The 18,573-nt window shown below is 38.3% G+C and overlaps 1 protein-coding gene across 2 annotated transcripts in view; it reads right to left on the bottom strand.

Moving 5' to 3' along the window:
• Positions 1 to 18,573, bottom strand: part of SUGCT (succinyl-CoA:glutarate-CoA transferase) — a 1,282,463-nt gene that overhangs the window by 983,402 nt on the left and 280,488 nt on the right. For both annotated transcript variants that reach the window (XM_090286756.1, XM_090286757.1), the window contains exon 9: positions 5,399 to 5,494. In XM_090286756.1, coding sequence (XP_090142882.1) covers positions 5,399 to 5,494 — 96 coding nt within the window. The remainder of the gene's footprint in view (positions 1 to 5,398; positions 5,495 to 18,573) is intronic.

The raw sequence follows: 18,573 nt of genomic DNA, 5'->3' as shown, positions 1-18,573 counted from the left end.
AAAAAAAAAAAAAATCCGAAACAAAAGAGGAGAAATCACAACCGATATCACTGAAATACAAAGAATTGTAAAAAATTACTACCAAGAATTATATGACAAGAAATTTGACAACCTGGGTGAAATGGACAAATTTCTGGAAATGTATAATCTTCCAAAACTGAATAAAAAAGGAGCAGAGAGGCTGAACAGACCAATAACAACTAGTGAAATTGAAGCAGTAATCATAAAACTCTCAGCACACAAAAGCCTTCTACCAGATGGCTTCACATTTTAATTTTACAAAACATTAAGGAAAGAAATAACTCCTATCCTCCTCAGACTATTCCAAAAAAATCCAAGGAGAAGGAAAACTCCAAAACTCTTACTATGAAGCCAGTATTACTCTAATTCCAAAACCAGATCAAGACACAACAAAGAAAGAAAATTACAGGTCAATATCGCTGATGAACATAGATGCTAAAATCCTCAACAAAATATTGGCAAACCGGATCCACTAACACATTAAAAAGATCATACACCACGATCAGGTGGGATTCATCCCAGGGATACAAGGATGGTTTAATATTAGCAAATCAGTAAACATAACATACCACATAAACAAAATGAAAGACAAAAACCACATGATCATATCAATAGATGCTGAAAAAGCATTTAATAAAGTACAACACCCATTTACTATTAAAACACACAGCAAAATGGGATAGAGGGAGTATACCTCAACATAATAGAGGGTATATATGAGAAACCTGAAGCTAACACCATACTCAATAGGCAAGAACTGAAAGCATTCCCCCTGAGGTCAGAAACAAGACAAGGATGTCCACTCTCCCCACTCCTATTCAACACAGTCTTGGAAGTTAAAGCCACAGCAATCAGACAAGAAAGAGAAACAAAAGGCATCCAAATTGGAAAAGAGGAAGTAAAACTGTCATTATTTGCAGATGACATGATACTGTACATAGAAAAGCCTATAGACTCCATGAAAAATCCACACGGCCTAATAAGTGAATTTGGCAAAATAGCAGTGTAATAGCAGTGTACAAAGTCAATATTCAGAAATGAAATTATAGGCATTTCTGTACACCAACAACAAAATACCAGAGACAGAAACTAGAAAAACAATAGCACTTACTATAGCAACAAGACATAGCATTCAAGAAAGAAATTAAGAAAGATACAAATAAATGGAAGCATATACATGTTCATGGATAGAAAGAATCAACACCATGAAAATGTCCATACTACCCAAAACAATTTATATATACAACACAATCCCTATTAAAGTACCAACGACATATTTCACAGACCTGGAACAAATACTTCAAAAAATTTATATAGAACCAAAAAAGAACCTGAATAGCCAAAGCTATCTTGAGGAAGAAGAACACAGTAGGAGGAATCATAATACCTGATACCAATCTATACTACAAGGCCACGGTAATCATAAATAGTCTGGTACTGGCATAAGAACAGACATATGGATCAATGGAACAGAATAGAGAGCCAAGAAATAAAGCCCTGTCTATATGGTCAACTAATATTTGACAAAGGGGGAAGAAACATAAAATGAAGTGAAAAGAGCCTCTTCAACAAATGGTGCTGGGAGATGTGGACAGGGACATGCAAAAAAAAGAAACTAGACCACCAACATACACCACACATCAGAATAAAGTCAAGATGGAACAAAGACTTAAATGTAAGCAGTGATACCATAAAAGTCCTAGAGAAAAACATACACAAGAAAATTTTAGATATCCTGCGTAGCAACATTTTCACTGATATATCTCCTAAGGCAAGAGAAATAAAGGAAAGAATAAACAAATGGGCTACATCAAACTAAAGAGTTTCTGCTCAGCAAAAAAAACATTAGCAAGATGAAAAGTACACCAACGATATGAAAAAACATATTTGCCAATGATACCTCAGAGAAGGTATTAATCTCCAAAATATATAAAGACTTATATGACTCAACACCAAGAAGACAGACAACACAATTAAAAAATGGGCAAAGGACCTGAACAAACACTTCTCCAAAGAGGACATACAGAGGGACCAAAGGCATATGAGAAAATGCTCGTCATCACTAGCCATCATAGAGATGCAAATAAAAACCACAATGAGATACCACCTCACACTAGTCAGAATGGCCATCATCATTAAATCAACAAACAACAAGTGCTGGCGAGGATGTGGAGAAAAGGAAACCCTAGTGCACTGTTGGTGGGAATGCAGGATGTTGCAGCCACTATGGAAAACAGTATGGAATTTCCTTAAGAAACTAAAAACGGAACTGCCTTTTGAACCAGCAATTTTATTGCTAGGATTATATCCAAAGAATCCTGAAACAGCAATTCAAAAGAACCTGAGCACTCCTATGTTCATAGCAGCACTATTTATAATAGCCAAATGCTGGAAACAACCTAAGTGCCCATCTGTAGATGAGTGGATCAAAAAACTTGTACATCTACACAATGGAGTACTATGTAGTAGAAAGAAAGAAGGAACTTCTATCATTTGCAACAACATAGATGGAACTAGAGAGAATTTTGCTTAGTGAAATATTCCAGGCAATAAAAGAAAAGTACCATATGATATCACCTTATACAGGAGACTACTGAACAACAAAAACAAATGAGAAAAATTGAACCAGAGGTATGTAAACAAGGAGTACCCTCACAGTGACAAGGGGGAAGTTGGGAGAGAGAGAAGGGGGTAAGAAGGGGAAGTGTCTAGTCAAAGAACAGGTATAAATGACCCATGGACATGGACATCTGGGTGGGGGCTGACTGTGGGAGAAGGGGTGGGCAGCGTGCAGGGAAGCAAAAGGGAAAAAAGTGGGACAGTTGTAATGGAAAAAGAAACAAACAAAAATTTTTAGTGGGGGAAAAATGAAATCAAAATAAATTAATAAATGAACCAGCAACCCCCCTCCTTAAAAAAGACACCTCACGTGTAGGAAAGTGAACAAAAGAAAATGTAAAGTATGGAAATGCAATTTTAGTGAATATTACAAGGACAAGGACATTCCTTCACACTGTATATTTTTTTCCCTACCTGATCCCTCCATAATTTCGCATTCTGAAGTAAGTAATGACATAAGGTTCTTTGCATAAAACTAATAAGACCAGTTTTTAACAGATATTTTGTTCACCATGACTTTGACTGGAAAGTCATGCCTAAGGCAGACATGCTTGGGTCTGGTTATTACCAAAATCCCTGAGGAACTGGAATTGACTTTCGAAGGTAATGAAAGCCCACAAGAGAAAAGGCCTGGTACCTTGGTTGGTTGTGCGGTCCATGGCAATCTTTCCAGGGAAGGAATGAAGGTTGCTTTCCTGAAAGATGGCTAGAAGGAACCTTAAGGCACAATGGAATACCTGAAGGACTTGAAAAAGACAGGTGTTTTACAGGCAAGTCTGAATGGCATGTATGTGACTCAGCTCCTGTGCCCTGAAGGGCAGACTAAAAGTCACTCTAAAGGTTCCTTGTGTAAGTTCCAGCAAAAGAGATGTAAAGATCATATGTGATCATTTGTTGCTCTTGTGTTTATGCAAGTGAACAGGATGAATTAAAACTGGACTTAATGCAGTCCCTTTAATGACAAGGAGAGTAATCTTATGGAGAAAAATTGCAATTCAAGGAAAATCACCATGCTCGGTGGTAGACTATAAAGTAGTGCAGCTAACCATCTTTAAAGTTTATCTTCATTTAAAGTTTGTTTTCATTTGAAAGTTAAACTAGGTCTGTGACATCATCAAAGATGCTTAATTACAGGCAAGTACAATGTCAAATGCCTTGCAACTGGATGTCTTTCCAATAAGATAATCTTGCAGATTTACAGACTGGTTTGTGGGTTATGTTACATAAAGTAACAGGTGTGTTCTGTTTCATAGGGCATAAGCCTATGATCTCATTACCTGAGTGATTGTCTGTACATATAGGCCTCGCTTAATCCTGTGTACATCGCTGCCTCCTGAGACTCAACAGTTTGGCTGAACTAAGTGGTTGGGTTGGTCAAGCATGGAGTGGTCTGTGGGCTTCACTTTAAAACTGGTTTCTCTTTTCTATCCTAATGGCTTGGACAGAAAGGTCCCAGAGGTTGAGAGAGGAGCATACCTAAAATATTCCCCTCAACCCAAACTAAGTATAGTGGGCAAAAGGTTTTGAACAGGTGTGACATGCCTTGTACGCCTTCCTCCAATGAAGCCTTTTTTTCCCCCTAATGTGGGACATTGAAACATTAATCCCTGCCTTTTGTCATCTAGTGGTTATGGTTTTAATAATGCCTTTTAACCTTTGTTGCCAAATCTGTTGTCCCTAGAATACAACAAGGATGCCAGCCTGTTAAACCAAGCATGTCATTGTCCGGGGACAGCCAACTGGCCGGAGTATGCAAAATCCTTCCCTATGTGGGAAGGCCACTTTCCCCGCTACAACCCCACTCTAATTAGGGATTTCTGGACCCAAGGGAAGGTAGGATGATGACCATGTCCAGCTTGAAGCAGCTAGAGGAGCACGAGACCTTCGCCCATTGTTCTTTATAAGATTATAAAGTGTCTTAAGTCTGAGAGGGGAGAATTGTTATTTTTTGTTATACAAAATTAATTAATTAATTAAAAAATAAAAAAAGAATAATAAAGGAAGGGTGAAGCCAAGGAGCTTATGTGCATGACTCATGGACGTGAATTAGCAGGGAGTGTTATTGCTGAAAATGGGGGGCTGCTGGGCAGAGGGGAGCAATGGGGGAAAAATTGGAACTATTGTAAAAACATAATCAATAAAATATACTGAAAAAAGAAGAAGAATAGTTGAATTTTTGTTTTTATATTTATTTTTGAAAGATCACAGTTCCTTCATATATTCATTCACATTAGTCAAAGTCAAGAATTTCTAAGGACAAGTTGAGATGCTTAATAAAGAACAGCAGTTCCTGAACCATCTGCTTTGCTCATAAATGAAGATCTGTCACAGCCTAATTTTCGTTTTACTCCAACCCTGTGAGAATATCATTGTCAGCTGGGGTAGGTAACATTTGGTTTGTGATTGACATGGTGAACAAATCATGCTTTCTAAAATGGCTACAATCAGTGCTTCTTTTGGGTGAAAAAGGAGAAAAAAGAAAACTATCCTGAGTCCAAAAGTTATTCACTTTCAGCAAGATTCTTTGATCCATTTAAGTGTCCTGTTACTAATCTTCTGATGAAGAAATGTGCAAAACACAGCGTTTAAAGTGAACAACAGAACCTTGTTATAGTCAGACAAAGATATATGACAGAATACACTGAAAGGTTATTTTTCTTTTAAAGAAAATAATTTCACAAACTCATTCTATAAAAAATAAAAAATAATAAAAAAACTGCAGGTTATAGTAGCCCAATATTTATTATTTTACTCTTACCTGGTAAGGAACAATACTGCCATGAGCTGTGCCCCAACGTTCTGCTTCCTTTTGGGCAATAAGATAATTAGTAGCTACCTGGGTTAAACATGCCACCTACCAAGAAAAAAAAAAGGAAAAAAATTTAGTGCATCTATACTCATTCATTCACAAAAGGTTATAATATGAAAGTTCTAATTTGATTTCACTTTATATCATTGTAAAAGTAAAGAGAGAAAATAATCCAAACAGGTTAGAAATATGCAGGCCTACATACATTTTACAAAGAAAGGAAGAGCAGTATTACATTATTGAATGAGACTAAGTACTGAGTAATTATAACCTGAGACAAATAAACACAGAAACATTTAGCTCCTGAAAAGATAATTGAAGGCAGAGGTTGACCAAGCACATAGAACCTGGTCGAGCCTTTACCATTAAAGCCTTAACAAAATACATCAACAACCCGTACTTTCTTTTCCCTTCTCTACCTGTCCCTTTACTTTCCATCAAGATGACACAAAAAGAAACTGTGTCATAACTGAGCAGGTGAACCAAAGTCAGGAGCCACATTCCTCTAACCTTGTCATTAAATACATAAATAAATAAATAGGCCTCTATTTTGTTCAATTTAGTCAAGTTTTCTGTTATTTGCCTCAAAATATTTTTACTAATACAGAGGATCAATATTTTTTGACATTTTTATTCATTGGTAAATCATCCTCACTTAAACAAAAATTATTGTACCTTTCCCAACTTGCTTCTGGACCCATGCCCTGAAGAAGCATAGTTCTATTAAAGGGGTCATCTAAAACCTGATTCCTGCAATATTTCATGTACAGATCTGGAAAACCCCCAATAATTCAATTCCATATGAGGATAACATGAAGATAAATGACTTGATTGCTAGAGATCAGCCACAAGAAACTTATGTTCCAGTGAATATCCATGCCACCAAGGGTCCAGAACTATGGAAGGAGGTGACCTAATAACAACTTTTCAGTTTCCAGAAAAACAGCATCTCAACTCATAACATAATCAAGATATAGAAAGGGCTTTCCTTCCCCATTCTAAATCATCAGACATGATTGGGAGTCTACCATGCCAGCAAGTCAAACATATCCCACATAGGCATTGTCTCTTACAACAACTCAAGGGGTGATATTTCAAAGCTTGGTGCCACAATGTGTTATTGGCATGGCAGCTGTGCCTCTGATGACATCTGTCAATAGATTTCAGCCTGAATGAATTTCCTTGCAGCAGCAGCCATTCTCCTTTAATGTATTCTTGGGATTTACACTGACTTTTATGTTCATTTACTGTTCTGCTGAAATTGGAACTGCCTTATGGCAGCTGGTTCAGCTGTACTGCCCAGGTGGCAAAACTAATAAACTTTGAGCCATCCACTTCTGGACCTCCATCTGGTCTTGGGCATTTGAACCATGGAGCATTCCAAGGCTGCCTGGGGCTGCCTAGTGTTAATCACCATTTCACAGATCACTTCTGTGTCTTTTAAAATGGAAAATCAAATCAACATTTTGTAGCAAAAATGCAGTGGATGGGAAGTCCAGATTCATGGTTTCTAATTTTGGTCAACCTCTAAGTAGTTGTAGGTATATAATTTAACTACTCTGACTTTCAGACACATTATATATAGTCTTTGGCATGTAATCTAAACAAATTTTCCCAAGTGTTTCATAAAAGAGCAAGACTCCTATATCAAATCACATAATACTTGAAATCCTAATATATAAGCAGATAATACCATCAAGTGCTCTGATTGAAGCAAAGGCAGGCCTACAATGCCATCTAGGCAACATGAAAACAGAACACAATTTTCAAATTAGTAAATGGTCTTCAATTTGCTTCCGAATTCTTTACACTTCTGACTCTATTACTCTTCTTAACAATCTGGCAGATAAAAAGATAGCAGGGATGCAATAATAGTAACTTTCCTGTGAAGGCCTTTCTTGAAATTGGGCAAATATTCTCCAGTCTAAGGTTTTTCTATTTTCTTATCTATAAGAAAAGTCCTTCTTTGATCTAGCTATGTTACGGTGGGAGTGTACAGTGGGGTGGGGGTGTACAGTGGGAGGGGGCACTCCTTTCAAATGAATTCTCATTAAAGCTCTCTCTAAGGTGCTATGGTGCTACTGGAGGCAAAGAATCATGTTAATAAAAGTAATTATTTGAAAACAATTAATCACAACAGGCTTGGTATTTCTAATCTTCTAATTTCAAAGTCAACTGGTAGTTAATATGTCAACATCAGCAAGGGATGCATGAGGCAGTAGACAGACTGGATGATCACAGGTTAACTTGTGAATTCTAGATTGATCTGCGACAAGTACCAGGGGTAGGCATGGGCTGGATTCTACCTGGCTGTCTCATTTCTTGTCCACTACCTCATTCTTTCTTCTCAATTTTGGCTTCTGTTCTCTGACTTTGCCTTGATGAGCTATCTTTGACTATTTAATAAAAGTAGCTCCATTTAGAGTTGGTTTGAATGAAAGGTCAGAACTCATTTCATAGACTGTTTCCTTTCTCCACACAGTTCTGACTCATGAAAACCAAAAGCATTTCATAACTAACAGACTCCCACAGAGCAGAAAGATTAAATAAGATTTTAAGCTAGTTATCATCCAAAAACAAAATGTAATTTTTGTCAGTAAATACTCAAAGACAGAGTTAAAGGGAAAAGAATTCTAAAAGGAAGATAAATCTAAAATAAATAAATAAAAAGAAGGTCACTCAGATCATTACTTATCCACTTGCCCTTAATTTGAGTGAAAAAAGCTAAGGAAAATGAAATGTATTACTCATAACCACCCTCTATCTCCCAAAAAAAGAATTCCACTTTAGCCTTGGTCAAGTGGCTCAGTTGGTTGGAGCATCGTCCCATGTACCAAAAGGTAAGGGATTTGATTCCTGGTCCAGGCACATACCTGGGTTGCGAGTTTGATCCCTGGTCAGGAACTCATATGGAGGAGACCGATTGATGTTTTCTTTCACATTGATGTCTCTGTCTCTCTCTCTTCCCCTAATCACTCCTTTCCTCCCTCCCTCTCTCTTCCCCCCTTTCCTTTTCTCTCTCTCTAAAGTCTATAAACATAATAAACATAACCTTGGGTGAGGATTTTTAAAAAATTCTACTTTGAAAAAAGAGAGTAGCTGGGATAAAATTAGTAGCCCAACGTTTAAAAGGGGTATTACATATCTGAAAGTAATCTACTATTTATAAGGATGTATTTTAAGGCAGGAGATAGGGTTGAAAGTCAACAGCTATGATGTGATTATGTATGAAAAATCAGTGGTTTCCTGGCAATTAATGACAAATTTCCCCAAACCAAAAGAACACAGGATGTGACTTTTCAGTTAATAAGTACATACTGTATATCCACTATAAATATTGCATTACTCTCATCCCCTAAACTTAGGCTCATTATTTCATCATGTGGATGCTAATTTACTCAGAATGTCACCTTTATATGGATTCATCAAAAAAAAAAAAAGAAAGAAAGAAAGGAAAAAAAAGCCAACTTTGGTTTAATAATAATCTTTCTTACAGCAAAACTATTATTTTAGATAACATAGTGGGTCCTGATATTCTTTGTGTCTGACCAGAAAACCAATGGGATGGTCAAAGTGGATCCAAAGGGCATATTCCCAAAAGGCTTGAGGAATAAGACACCTAATTATTTCCCAAAGCAATTCCATGGTGTCTATCCCCACATATTTCACTCCTACCAAATGAGGATCAAGCTACAATAGTAGAATCTTTCATTTCCAAAATGACAAACAAGTATGACAGGTAAAATGGGGAAAACAAGACTAGAAATATCATCAATTGTATCAAAATGGGTAATTTCCCCACTCCCTCTGGCATATATTCTGGCCTCTAAGGAAACTGGACTAAACACCAATCATGTATCACTTCTGCAATTGTCCATATCTCCATCCATTCTTCAAAGTCCTTTTCAATGTCATCCTATCCATTAAGTTCTCCAATCACCCAAGCAAAAAAATATTTTCCCTGCCTCTAAACAAATACAAGACCTTAATTTGCCTGAGTCCTGCTGCACTTTCACAGTCAAACTTGTTAGGGATAAAGAAACCAGTGACTCTCAAACCAGTAGGAGATAATTAAAAGTTTAATCATGAAAAAGGGACAGAGAAATGACATTCCAAAACTCCTTACACATCTCTGGGATCAAAAGGAGGAAGACTCTCATCACCAAACAGAGAAATGGGAAGATGTAGCTAGATAACTGGAAATAAATTGGAGATAGACCTATAACTAGATTACCCTTAGTTAATCACACCCTGAATTAAGTACTTAATTGCATTAGATTGTGAACCCAGATTAACCAGCAATGAAGAAACGAGGAAGAAGGAGAGGGGAGGGGGAGCTAATCGCATTACTATAAAACCAGTTTACTTTGTCTCCTTCCCACATGCATGCCCCTGGCTGGCTGTGCACCCTCTGCATGCTCTCATAGAGCCTAACATAAAGCTTCCAAACTTTTTAAACACATAAATGACTAATTACTGTAGAGGAAAAAAGAAAAAAATCTGACAATAGACTACTGTAACTGAAGCATGCAAAGAAAGAGACAGGAAATGAAATGCAGAGGTTGATAGAGGCCAAATCATGCCAGCCCTTGTAGATCATGATAAGGAGTCACTCTTTGCACATCTTTCAGAATGATCACTTTAAAATCAAAAATCGGAGGAGGAAGATGGTGGTGGAGTAAGTAGCAGTGTTGCCTGCTTGCTCCTATCATGGAAAGCTTGGGATACAGAAAGACGAGTGAGTGAGTACAAACTATGGACAGCTTGAGTGGAGAAGGGAGAGCAAGAGCGGAGTGGAAAAGGGCAGAAGGCTCGACAGCGCTCTCATGAGGAGTCGCTGGACCCACCAAGCCCTGCACTCCTACCGGACTGCACCCCAGAGGGACAGTTGCAGACCAGCTCACCAACTGGAACCTGCTTGGAGATTGGCCTACTGTGGGCGCGGGGACCAGCGGAGTCTCATAGGGAAACTGTTACAGAAACAGGGGAGTCCAAAAATCCCCAGAGCTTGCAGCTGGGGGATGGGGAGAAGTAAGCAGCTTTTCAAATGCTTCCACATGCCTGAGGCTGGTGGCTACTGTTTTTCTTATGCAAATGGCTTTAATGCATCCAAAGCCTCAGGCAGATGGGAGGAGTCTTGAACCAGGGGACGGTATGGAAAGCACACAGAGCCTACGTAAGGTTCTGTGAATGGTCAGAACTGTTTGCGACGCCCACTGCGTCAGATGACGCAGTCAGGGATATATAAGCAGCTGCAGACATTTTAGCAGACACTCTCGCGCTCTGACTCGGGTTCTCACTCGGGCTCTGGCTCTGGTGCTCAGACTCTCTCAGACTCTCGCTCTGAGACTCTCGCTCTCTGACTTGGGCTCTGACTCTCTGAGACTCTCTCAAGCTCTCGTTCGGGCTCTGGCTCTCACTGGCTCTCAGACTCTCTCAGACTCTCGCTCTGAGGACTCTCTCAGATGCTCGCTCACGGACTCTCTCTGGCTCTGGCTCGTGCTCTCACTCTGGGACTCTCGCTCTCTGGCTCGCGCTCTCGCTCTGGCGCTCTGACTCGGACTCTCTCTGGCTTTCGCTCGTGCTCTCACTCTGAGACTCTCGCGCTCTGACTCGGGCTCTCACTCTAGCTCTCGGGCTCTCTCGCTCTCGCTCTCTCGTGTGCTCCCTCCACATGGCTTGGTGAAGGGGCCTTCTCCATGTGGCTTGGAGAAGGGGTCTCCAGGCTGCTTTAAGAGGCTCTCGCCATGCAGTTTTGAGAAGGAGAGAAGATCCACATGGTTTGCAAGAAGAAGGCAGTTTTGCAAGGAGGCTGAGAATCCAGGTGGTTCTGCATTGAGAGCTGGAGGGCACCACAGCACAGAAAGGACCTCCCCAATCAGATTGAATGATTGGCAGCTGCTGGTAAAGCTGAACTGTGTTTGGAAAGTAGGGAAACGGTTTCTGTGACTTTCCTAAAACTAGCTTGGTTTGGAAGGGGGGGAGGCAAGGATATGTGTTTGTGGGTGTTTTAAAGAGCATAAGACTTAACAACAGAAATCCGCAAATAACTAAATCTATATAACTGTTAAATAAACAATTCTTTTTCTTTTCACCAAACTCTGGTATTGAGAGTTATAATTTTGGCGGCGGGCAATCGGGCCCCTAACTAAAGAGCCCATGGGTTTGTTTTCAACTGGAGCAGCCCAGGGGTTCTGTAACAAAACAATATAAAGGTTTCTATGAAGCAGCAGCAGGTGTGGGAGGACAGCAAGCAGCCCAGACTGTGGGAAGCTGTATGATCTGAATCTGAGTGGAGATCCCCTGAACAGGCAGGTCTGGGCTGGCGACACCACGCCCCAGGTTCACTCATCACAGTGCCACTAAAAAGAGAGGAACTGAACTGGGCTGGGAGAGCTGCGTTAGAAACATGGTCTCGGTCAGAGCTCCAGACCGGAGGGCAGAGCACGCAGGCAAACGGTGAGACAGCGAGCAACCTAGAATATGGGAAGCTGTGTGAACTGAGTCTGGTGCTGGTGGCACCACATACCAGGCGTGCGCATTCATCGCAGCACCACTGATCAGAAAAAAAGTGGAATTGGGCTGGGAAAACTGCATTAGAAAAACGGTCTTGGTCAGGGCTCAAAGCGGGCGGGCACAGAGTGCAGGCCAACTGTGAGGCACTGCCAGCCAGGGACTTCTTGGGAGGAGGAGCAATGGCAGGATCCAAGGCAGGGTGGGAACTAGGATCATGCACAATGGCTTGCCAATAGAACAGCATTACTAGAGAAGGTTGAGGACTGCTGGAGGGTGCTGCGGGACAAGTGGGGAGAGACGCAACTCTGTGGCTCATAGCAAATAGTTACAGCAGGCCCCTGAGTGAGAGAAAAGCAGCCACAGAAACCAGCCAGAGCTCCTCACAGCCAGCCAATAAGGAAAAAATTTGAAACTCATGGAATTTTGACCAGCTGTGGATCCAGAAAAAGAAGACTGCACACAATGGCAGAACTCAGTAAAAAATTTCTTTTTAATTTTAATTTTTTTAATAAATACATTTTTCTCTTTAAACTATCTCTTTAATCTGTTTCATACCATCTCTCGCTCCCATCCTTCATCTTTAATTTTTGTTTGTTCATTTGTCTGTTTTGTTTACACACAAAATATATAGCATATAACTACTATATAAATCTAATACTATACACTATTGCTTTCTTACTTTATCCTGCATTCTTCCCTCTTTTTTTTATTAACATACAATGTAAATATTACTGTCTTGCATAGTCTTGACACTACTTGCTACTACTATTGTTCTATCATCCATCCTTTCAAAAATCATCTTTTTCTGCATTTAAAACGACTTTTATCTATTTCTCCTATAGTATAATAGCCCTAACCTCTCTACATTTATATTAATACTGGCCCATTTGCTGCCGATAGTGAGATAGAGGGTGGGGGATATTTTTGAGGGTGTGGGTTTCTTGCCTGGGCTGTGTGTTTATGTTTTTAACAGCATCTCCACAAAATAACTTGAGACAAGGTGGGCAGAGTGACTCTCAATCAACTACCCAGAATGGAAGGTGCCACCAAAGGGTAATGGAAATATAACCAGAGAGAATAAAAAAATGACATAAAGGGTGCCCCAAGAATATAGGCTTAGGAGATCAAAGAGACTGCACCACTGAAACCCCCAGATCTCCTATAAAGAACCTCATGCCACAAAGGCGCGAAATCAAAGCAGACAAATCCAAAAAACAAACTAGAAGAATTCAACATGGGAAGACACAGAAACAGCCTCCCAATGAAAGAAAAGGGGAATCCCCAGAAAGAGAGGTAGATGGAATAGACATAATCCAAATGTCAGACATGGAATTCAAAATAATGTGATGAAGAAGCTCAATATACGCGACAACTTCAAAGATAACTACAACAATCTCCAAGGAAATTACCAACAACTCCAAGAAAATTACAGGAAACTTATGGAGAACTACACCAGGATAAAAAAGGACATAGAAACTATTAATAAGAACCAGGAAGAAATGAAGAATACAACCTCTGAACTAAAAAACAGTAGAATCAATCAAAAGCAGGCTAAATGAACCAGTGGATCAGATTAGTGAGTTAGAGGACAATGTAAAAAAAAAAATTCCAGACAATACAACAAAATGAAAAAAGATTGAAAAAGTATGAAGTTATACGGGAATTACAAGACAACATGAGACAAAATGATATCCGGATCATAGGAATAAAAGGAGAAGAACAAGAACAAGAGATAGAAAAGCTGATAGAAAAAATAATGACAGAAAATTTTACTAACCTGATGAGAGAAAAAGTCATGCAAGTCCATGAAGCACAGTGAGTCCCAATGAAGAGGAACTCCAAAAGGCCCAATCCAATGCACATCATAATTAAAATGGCAACATTCAAAGACAAAGAGAGAATCCTAAAAACAGCAAGAGAAAAAGAGCAAATAACATACAAGGGAGATCCAATAAGGCTATCAACCGATTTCTCAACAGAAACATTAAAAGCTGGAAGGGAATGTTCAAAAATATTTCAAGCAATGAAAATCAAAGGCTCTCATTCAAAATGGAAGGTGAGATAAGGAGTTTCTCAGACAAAGGAAGACTAAAAGAATACTTCTCTACCAAGCCAGCATGGCAAGAGAAGCTAAAAAAAATGATCTAAGAAAGAGAAGAAAAACAAAAAAAAGAAGAAGGAAAAGAACACAGGTACAAAAGGTAACGAATAAATACATGTCAATAATAACCTTAACTGTAAATGGATTAAATGCTCCAATTAAAAGACATAGGGTAGTGGAATGGATATGAAAACAGGACCCACGTATTTGCTGTATACAAGAAAAACACCTCAAAACAAAAGACTTACACAGACTGAAAGTGAAGGATAGAGAAAAGTATTCCAAGCAAACGGAGCTGAAAAAAAAGCTGGGGTAGCAATACTCATATCAGACAAAACAGATTTCAAAGCAAGGGCCATAAAAAGAGACAAAGAAGGACATTTCATAATACTTAAGGAAACAATCCATCAAGAAGATATAACACTGATAAACATATATGCACCCAACATAAAAACACCCAAATACATAAAGAAAATACTAGAAGACCACAAGAAGGATATTAACAGCAACACACTCATAGTAGGAGACTTTAAGACTCCATTATCAACAATAGACAGATCTTCAATTCAAAGAAACACCAAGGATATACAAACATTGAACAACACACTAAACCACATGGACTTAACTGATATATATAGAACTTTTCACCCCAAAGAAGCAAAATATACATTCTTTTCAAATGCACATGGGGCATTTTCAAAGACAGACCACATGATAGGACACAAAACAAGCCTCAACAAATTCAAGAAAATTGAAATCATATCAAGCATCTTTTCAAACCACAATGCCTTAAAACTAGAAATCAACCTCAAAGAAAAAAACCAAAGACACCCAAACTCATGGAGAATGAATAACATGCTATTAAATAATGAATGGGTTAACAATGACATAAAAGAAAAAATCAAGAAATTTCTGGAAACTAATGATAATAAACACACGACAGCTCAAAACCTATGGAACACAACAAAAGCAGTCCTGAGAGGAAAGTTCATACCAATATAAACATATCTGAAAAGGATAAAAGAATTTCAAATAAAAAATCTAACCCTAAAGCTACAAGAACTAGAACAAAAACAACAAACAAAACCTCAGGCAAGAAGGAAGGAAATCATCAAGATCACAGCAGAATTAATAGACATAGAGACTAAACAAACAATTCAAAATATCAACAAAAGTAGAAGCTGTTTTTTTCAAAAAATAAACAAAATCAACAAGCCTTTAGCCAAGCTCTTCAAGAAAAAAGAGAAGACCCAAATAACAAAATCTGAAACGAAAGAGGAGAAATCATGACTGATAACACAGAAATACAAAGGATTGTAAGAAATTACTATAAACAACTGTATGGCAAGCAGTTTGACAACCTAGATGAAATGGAAAAAATTCTAGAAACATATAACCTTCCAAAACTGAATCAAAAAGAATTAGGAAGTCTCCACAGACCAATAACAAGAAGTAAATTGAAACAGTAATCAAAAATCTCCCGGCACACAAAAGACCAGGACCGGATGACTTCACAGACGAATTTTACAAAACATTTAGGGAAAAACTAACTCCTACCCTTCTCAAACTATTCCAAAAAATTCAAGAACAGGAAAGACTCCCAAACTCTTTCTATGAAGCCAGTATTACCCTAATTCCAAAACCAGGTCAAGAAACAACAAACGAAGAAAACTACAAACCAATATCACTGAAGAACATAGATGCTAAAATCCTCAATAAAATATTGGCAAACAGGATCCAGCAACACATTAAAAAGATCATACACCACGATCAAGTGCGTTTCATCCCAGATCTGCAAGGATGGTTTAATATTCGCAAATCAATAAATATAATACATCACCTAAACATAATGAAAGACAAAAATTACATGATAACATCAATAGATGCAGAAAAAGCATTTGATAAAGTACAACACCCATTTATGATGAAAACACTCAGCAAAATGGGGATAGAGGGAACATACCTTAACATAATTAAGGCTATATAAGAGAAACCTGAAGCCAACATCATACCCAATGGACAAATACTGAAAGCATTCCCACTGAGATCAGGAACAAGGCAAGGCTATGCACTCCCTCCATTTCTATTCAACATAGTGTTGGAAGTCCTAGCCACAGCAATCAAACAGAAAGAAGAAATAAAAGGCATCCAAATTGAGAAAGAGGAAACAAAACTATCATTATATGAAGATGACATGATAGTATACATAGTAAACCCTGTGAGCTCCACTAAAAAACTACTCGATATAATAAGCAAATTTGGCAAAATAGCAGGGTACAAAATAAATATACAGAAATCTAAGGCATTTCTGTACACCAACAATAAAATATCAGAGACAGAGACAAAAAAGAAAATATTATTTACTATAGCAACTAGAAAAATAAAGTACCTAGGAATAAACTTTACCAAAGAGATAAAAGATCTGTACTCAGAAAATTACATAAAACTGAAGAAAGAAATTAAGGATGATACAAATAAATGGAAGCAAATACCATGTTCATGGATGGGAAGAATCAACATTATTAAAATGGCCATACTACCCAAAACAATTTACAGATTCAATGCAATTCCTATTAAAATACCAATGACATATTTCACAGACCTAGGACAAATCCTCCAAAAATTCATATGGAACCAAAAAAGACCCCGAATAGCAAAAGCAATCTTGAGACAGAAGAACACAGCAGGAGGACTCACAATACCAGACATCAAACTATACTACAAAGCCACTGTGATCAAAACAGTCTGGTACTGGCATAAAAACAGACATATAGATTAATTGAACAGAATAGCGAGTCCAGAAATAAATCCAGGGCTATACAGTCAATTAATATTTAATAAAGGGAGGAGGAACATAAAATGGAGTGAGAAGAGCTTCTTCAACAAATTTTGCTGTGAGAACTGGACAGGGATGTGCAAAAAAATGAAACAAGACCACCAACTTACACCACATACCAGAATAAACTCAAGATGGATCAAAGACTTAAATGTAAGCAGTGACACCATAAAAATCCTAGAGGAAAACATAGTCAGAAAAATTTCAGATATCCCACGTAACAATATTTTCACAAATACATCTCCTAAGGCAAGGGAAATAACGGAATGAATAAACTAATGGGATTACATCAAACTAAAGAGTTTCTGCTCAGCAAAAGAAAACATCAGCAAGATAAAAAGAACACCAACCATACGGGAACACATAATTGCCAATGATACCTCAGACAAGGGATTGATCTCCAAAATATATAAAGAACTTATACAACTCAACACCAAGAAGACAGAGAGCCCAATTAAAAAATGGGCAAAGGACTTGAACAAACACTTCCGCAAAGAGGACACACAGAAGGTTCATAGAGACATGAAAAAATGCTCTACATCACTAGCCATCATAGAGATGCAAATAAAAACCACAGTGAGATACCACTTTACACCAGTCAGAATGGCCATCATCAAAAAATCAACAAATAACAAGTGCTGGCGAGGATGTGGAGAAAATGAAAACCCTAGTGCACTGTTGGTGGGAATGCAGACTGGTGCACCCTCTATGGAAAAGAGTATGGAATTACCTCAAAAAATTAAAGATGAAACTGCCTTTTGAACCAGCGATACCATTGCTAAGATTATACCTGAAAACTCCTAAAACCCTAATTCAAAAGAACTTATGCACCCCTATGTTCATAGCAGCACTGTTTATAATAGCTAAATGCTGGAAACAGCCTAAGTGCCCATCTGTAGAGGAGTGGATTAAAAAACTGTGGTACATTGACACAATAGAATACTATGCAGCAGAAAGACGGAACTCCTGCCATTTGTGACAACATGGATGGACTAGAGAGATTATGCTAGTGAAATAAGCCAGACAAAGAAAGAAAAATACCATATGATATCACCTAATACAGGAAACTAAGGAACAACACAAACAATGAACTAAATAGAACAAGGAACAGGATAACAGTTATTAGGGTGGAGGTGGGAGGGAGAGAAGAGGGATAAGTAAGGGAAGGGTTTAGTCAAAGAAGTTGTATAAATGACTCATGGACATGGACAACGGGGGGGATATGATTCTGGGAGAAGGGGTGGGCTGGATGGGGGGGAACAATGGGAGAAAAAATGGGACAACTGTAATTGAAAAACAAAATAAAAATTCTATATAGAAAAAATAATAATAAATAAATAAAATGAAAAATCATATCATTATCGTCCTTCTACCTAAAACTCACAGAATTTCCCACTGCATTTGCAATTAAATCCAAAGAATAAACTGAAGAGGTGTGAGAGAAAAGAAACCAGTTCTGGATATTTTAAGAATCCAGGTGATACAGAATCGGGTGTCCAAAAACCCTCAGAGCTTTTGGCTGGGGTATGGGTAAAAGGAAGCAGCTTTTAGGATGCCTTTGCACACCTGGGGCTAGTAGCTAGTGTCTTTGTTATGCAAATGGTTTTGATACTTCCAAGGCCCAAGAAGATGGGAGGGGTCTTGCACCATGGGATGGTACTGAAAGAGCTT

This window comes from Furipterus horrens, unplaced genomic scaffold (assembly GCF_987537825.1).
Source record: "Furipterus horrens unplaced genomic scaffold, mFurHor1.1.pri manual_scaffold_9, whole genome shotgun sequence".
In the NCBI taxonomy this organism is placed as follows: domain Eukaryota; kingdom Metazoa; phylum Chordata; class Mammalia; order Chiroptera; family Furipteridae; genus Furipterus; species Furipterus horrens.
The sequence above is the reverse complement of the archived record's forward strand: the minus strand, read 5'-3'. Positions and strand labels throughout refer to the sequence as shown.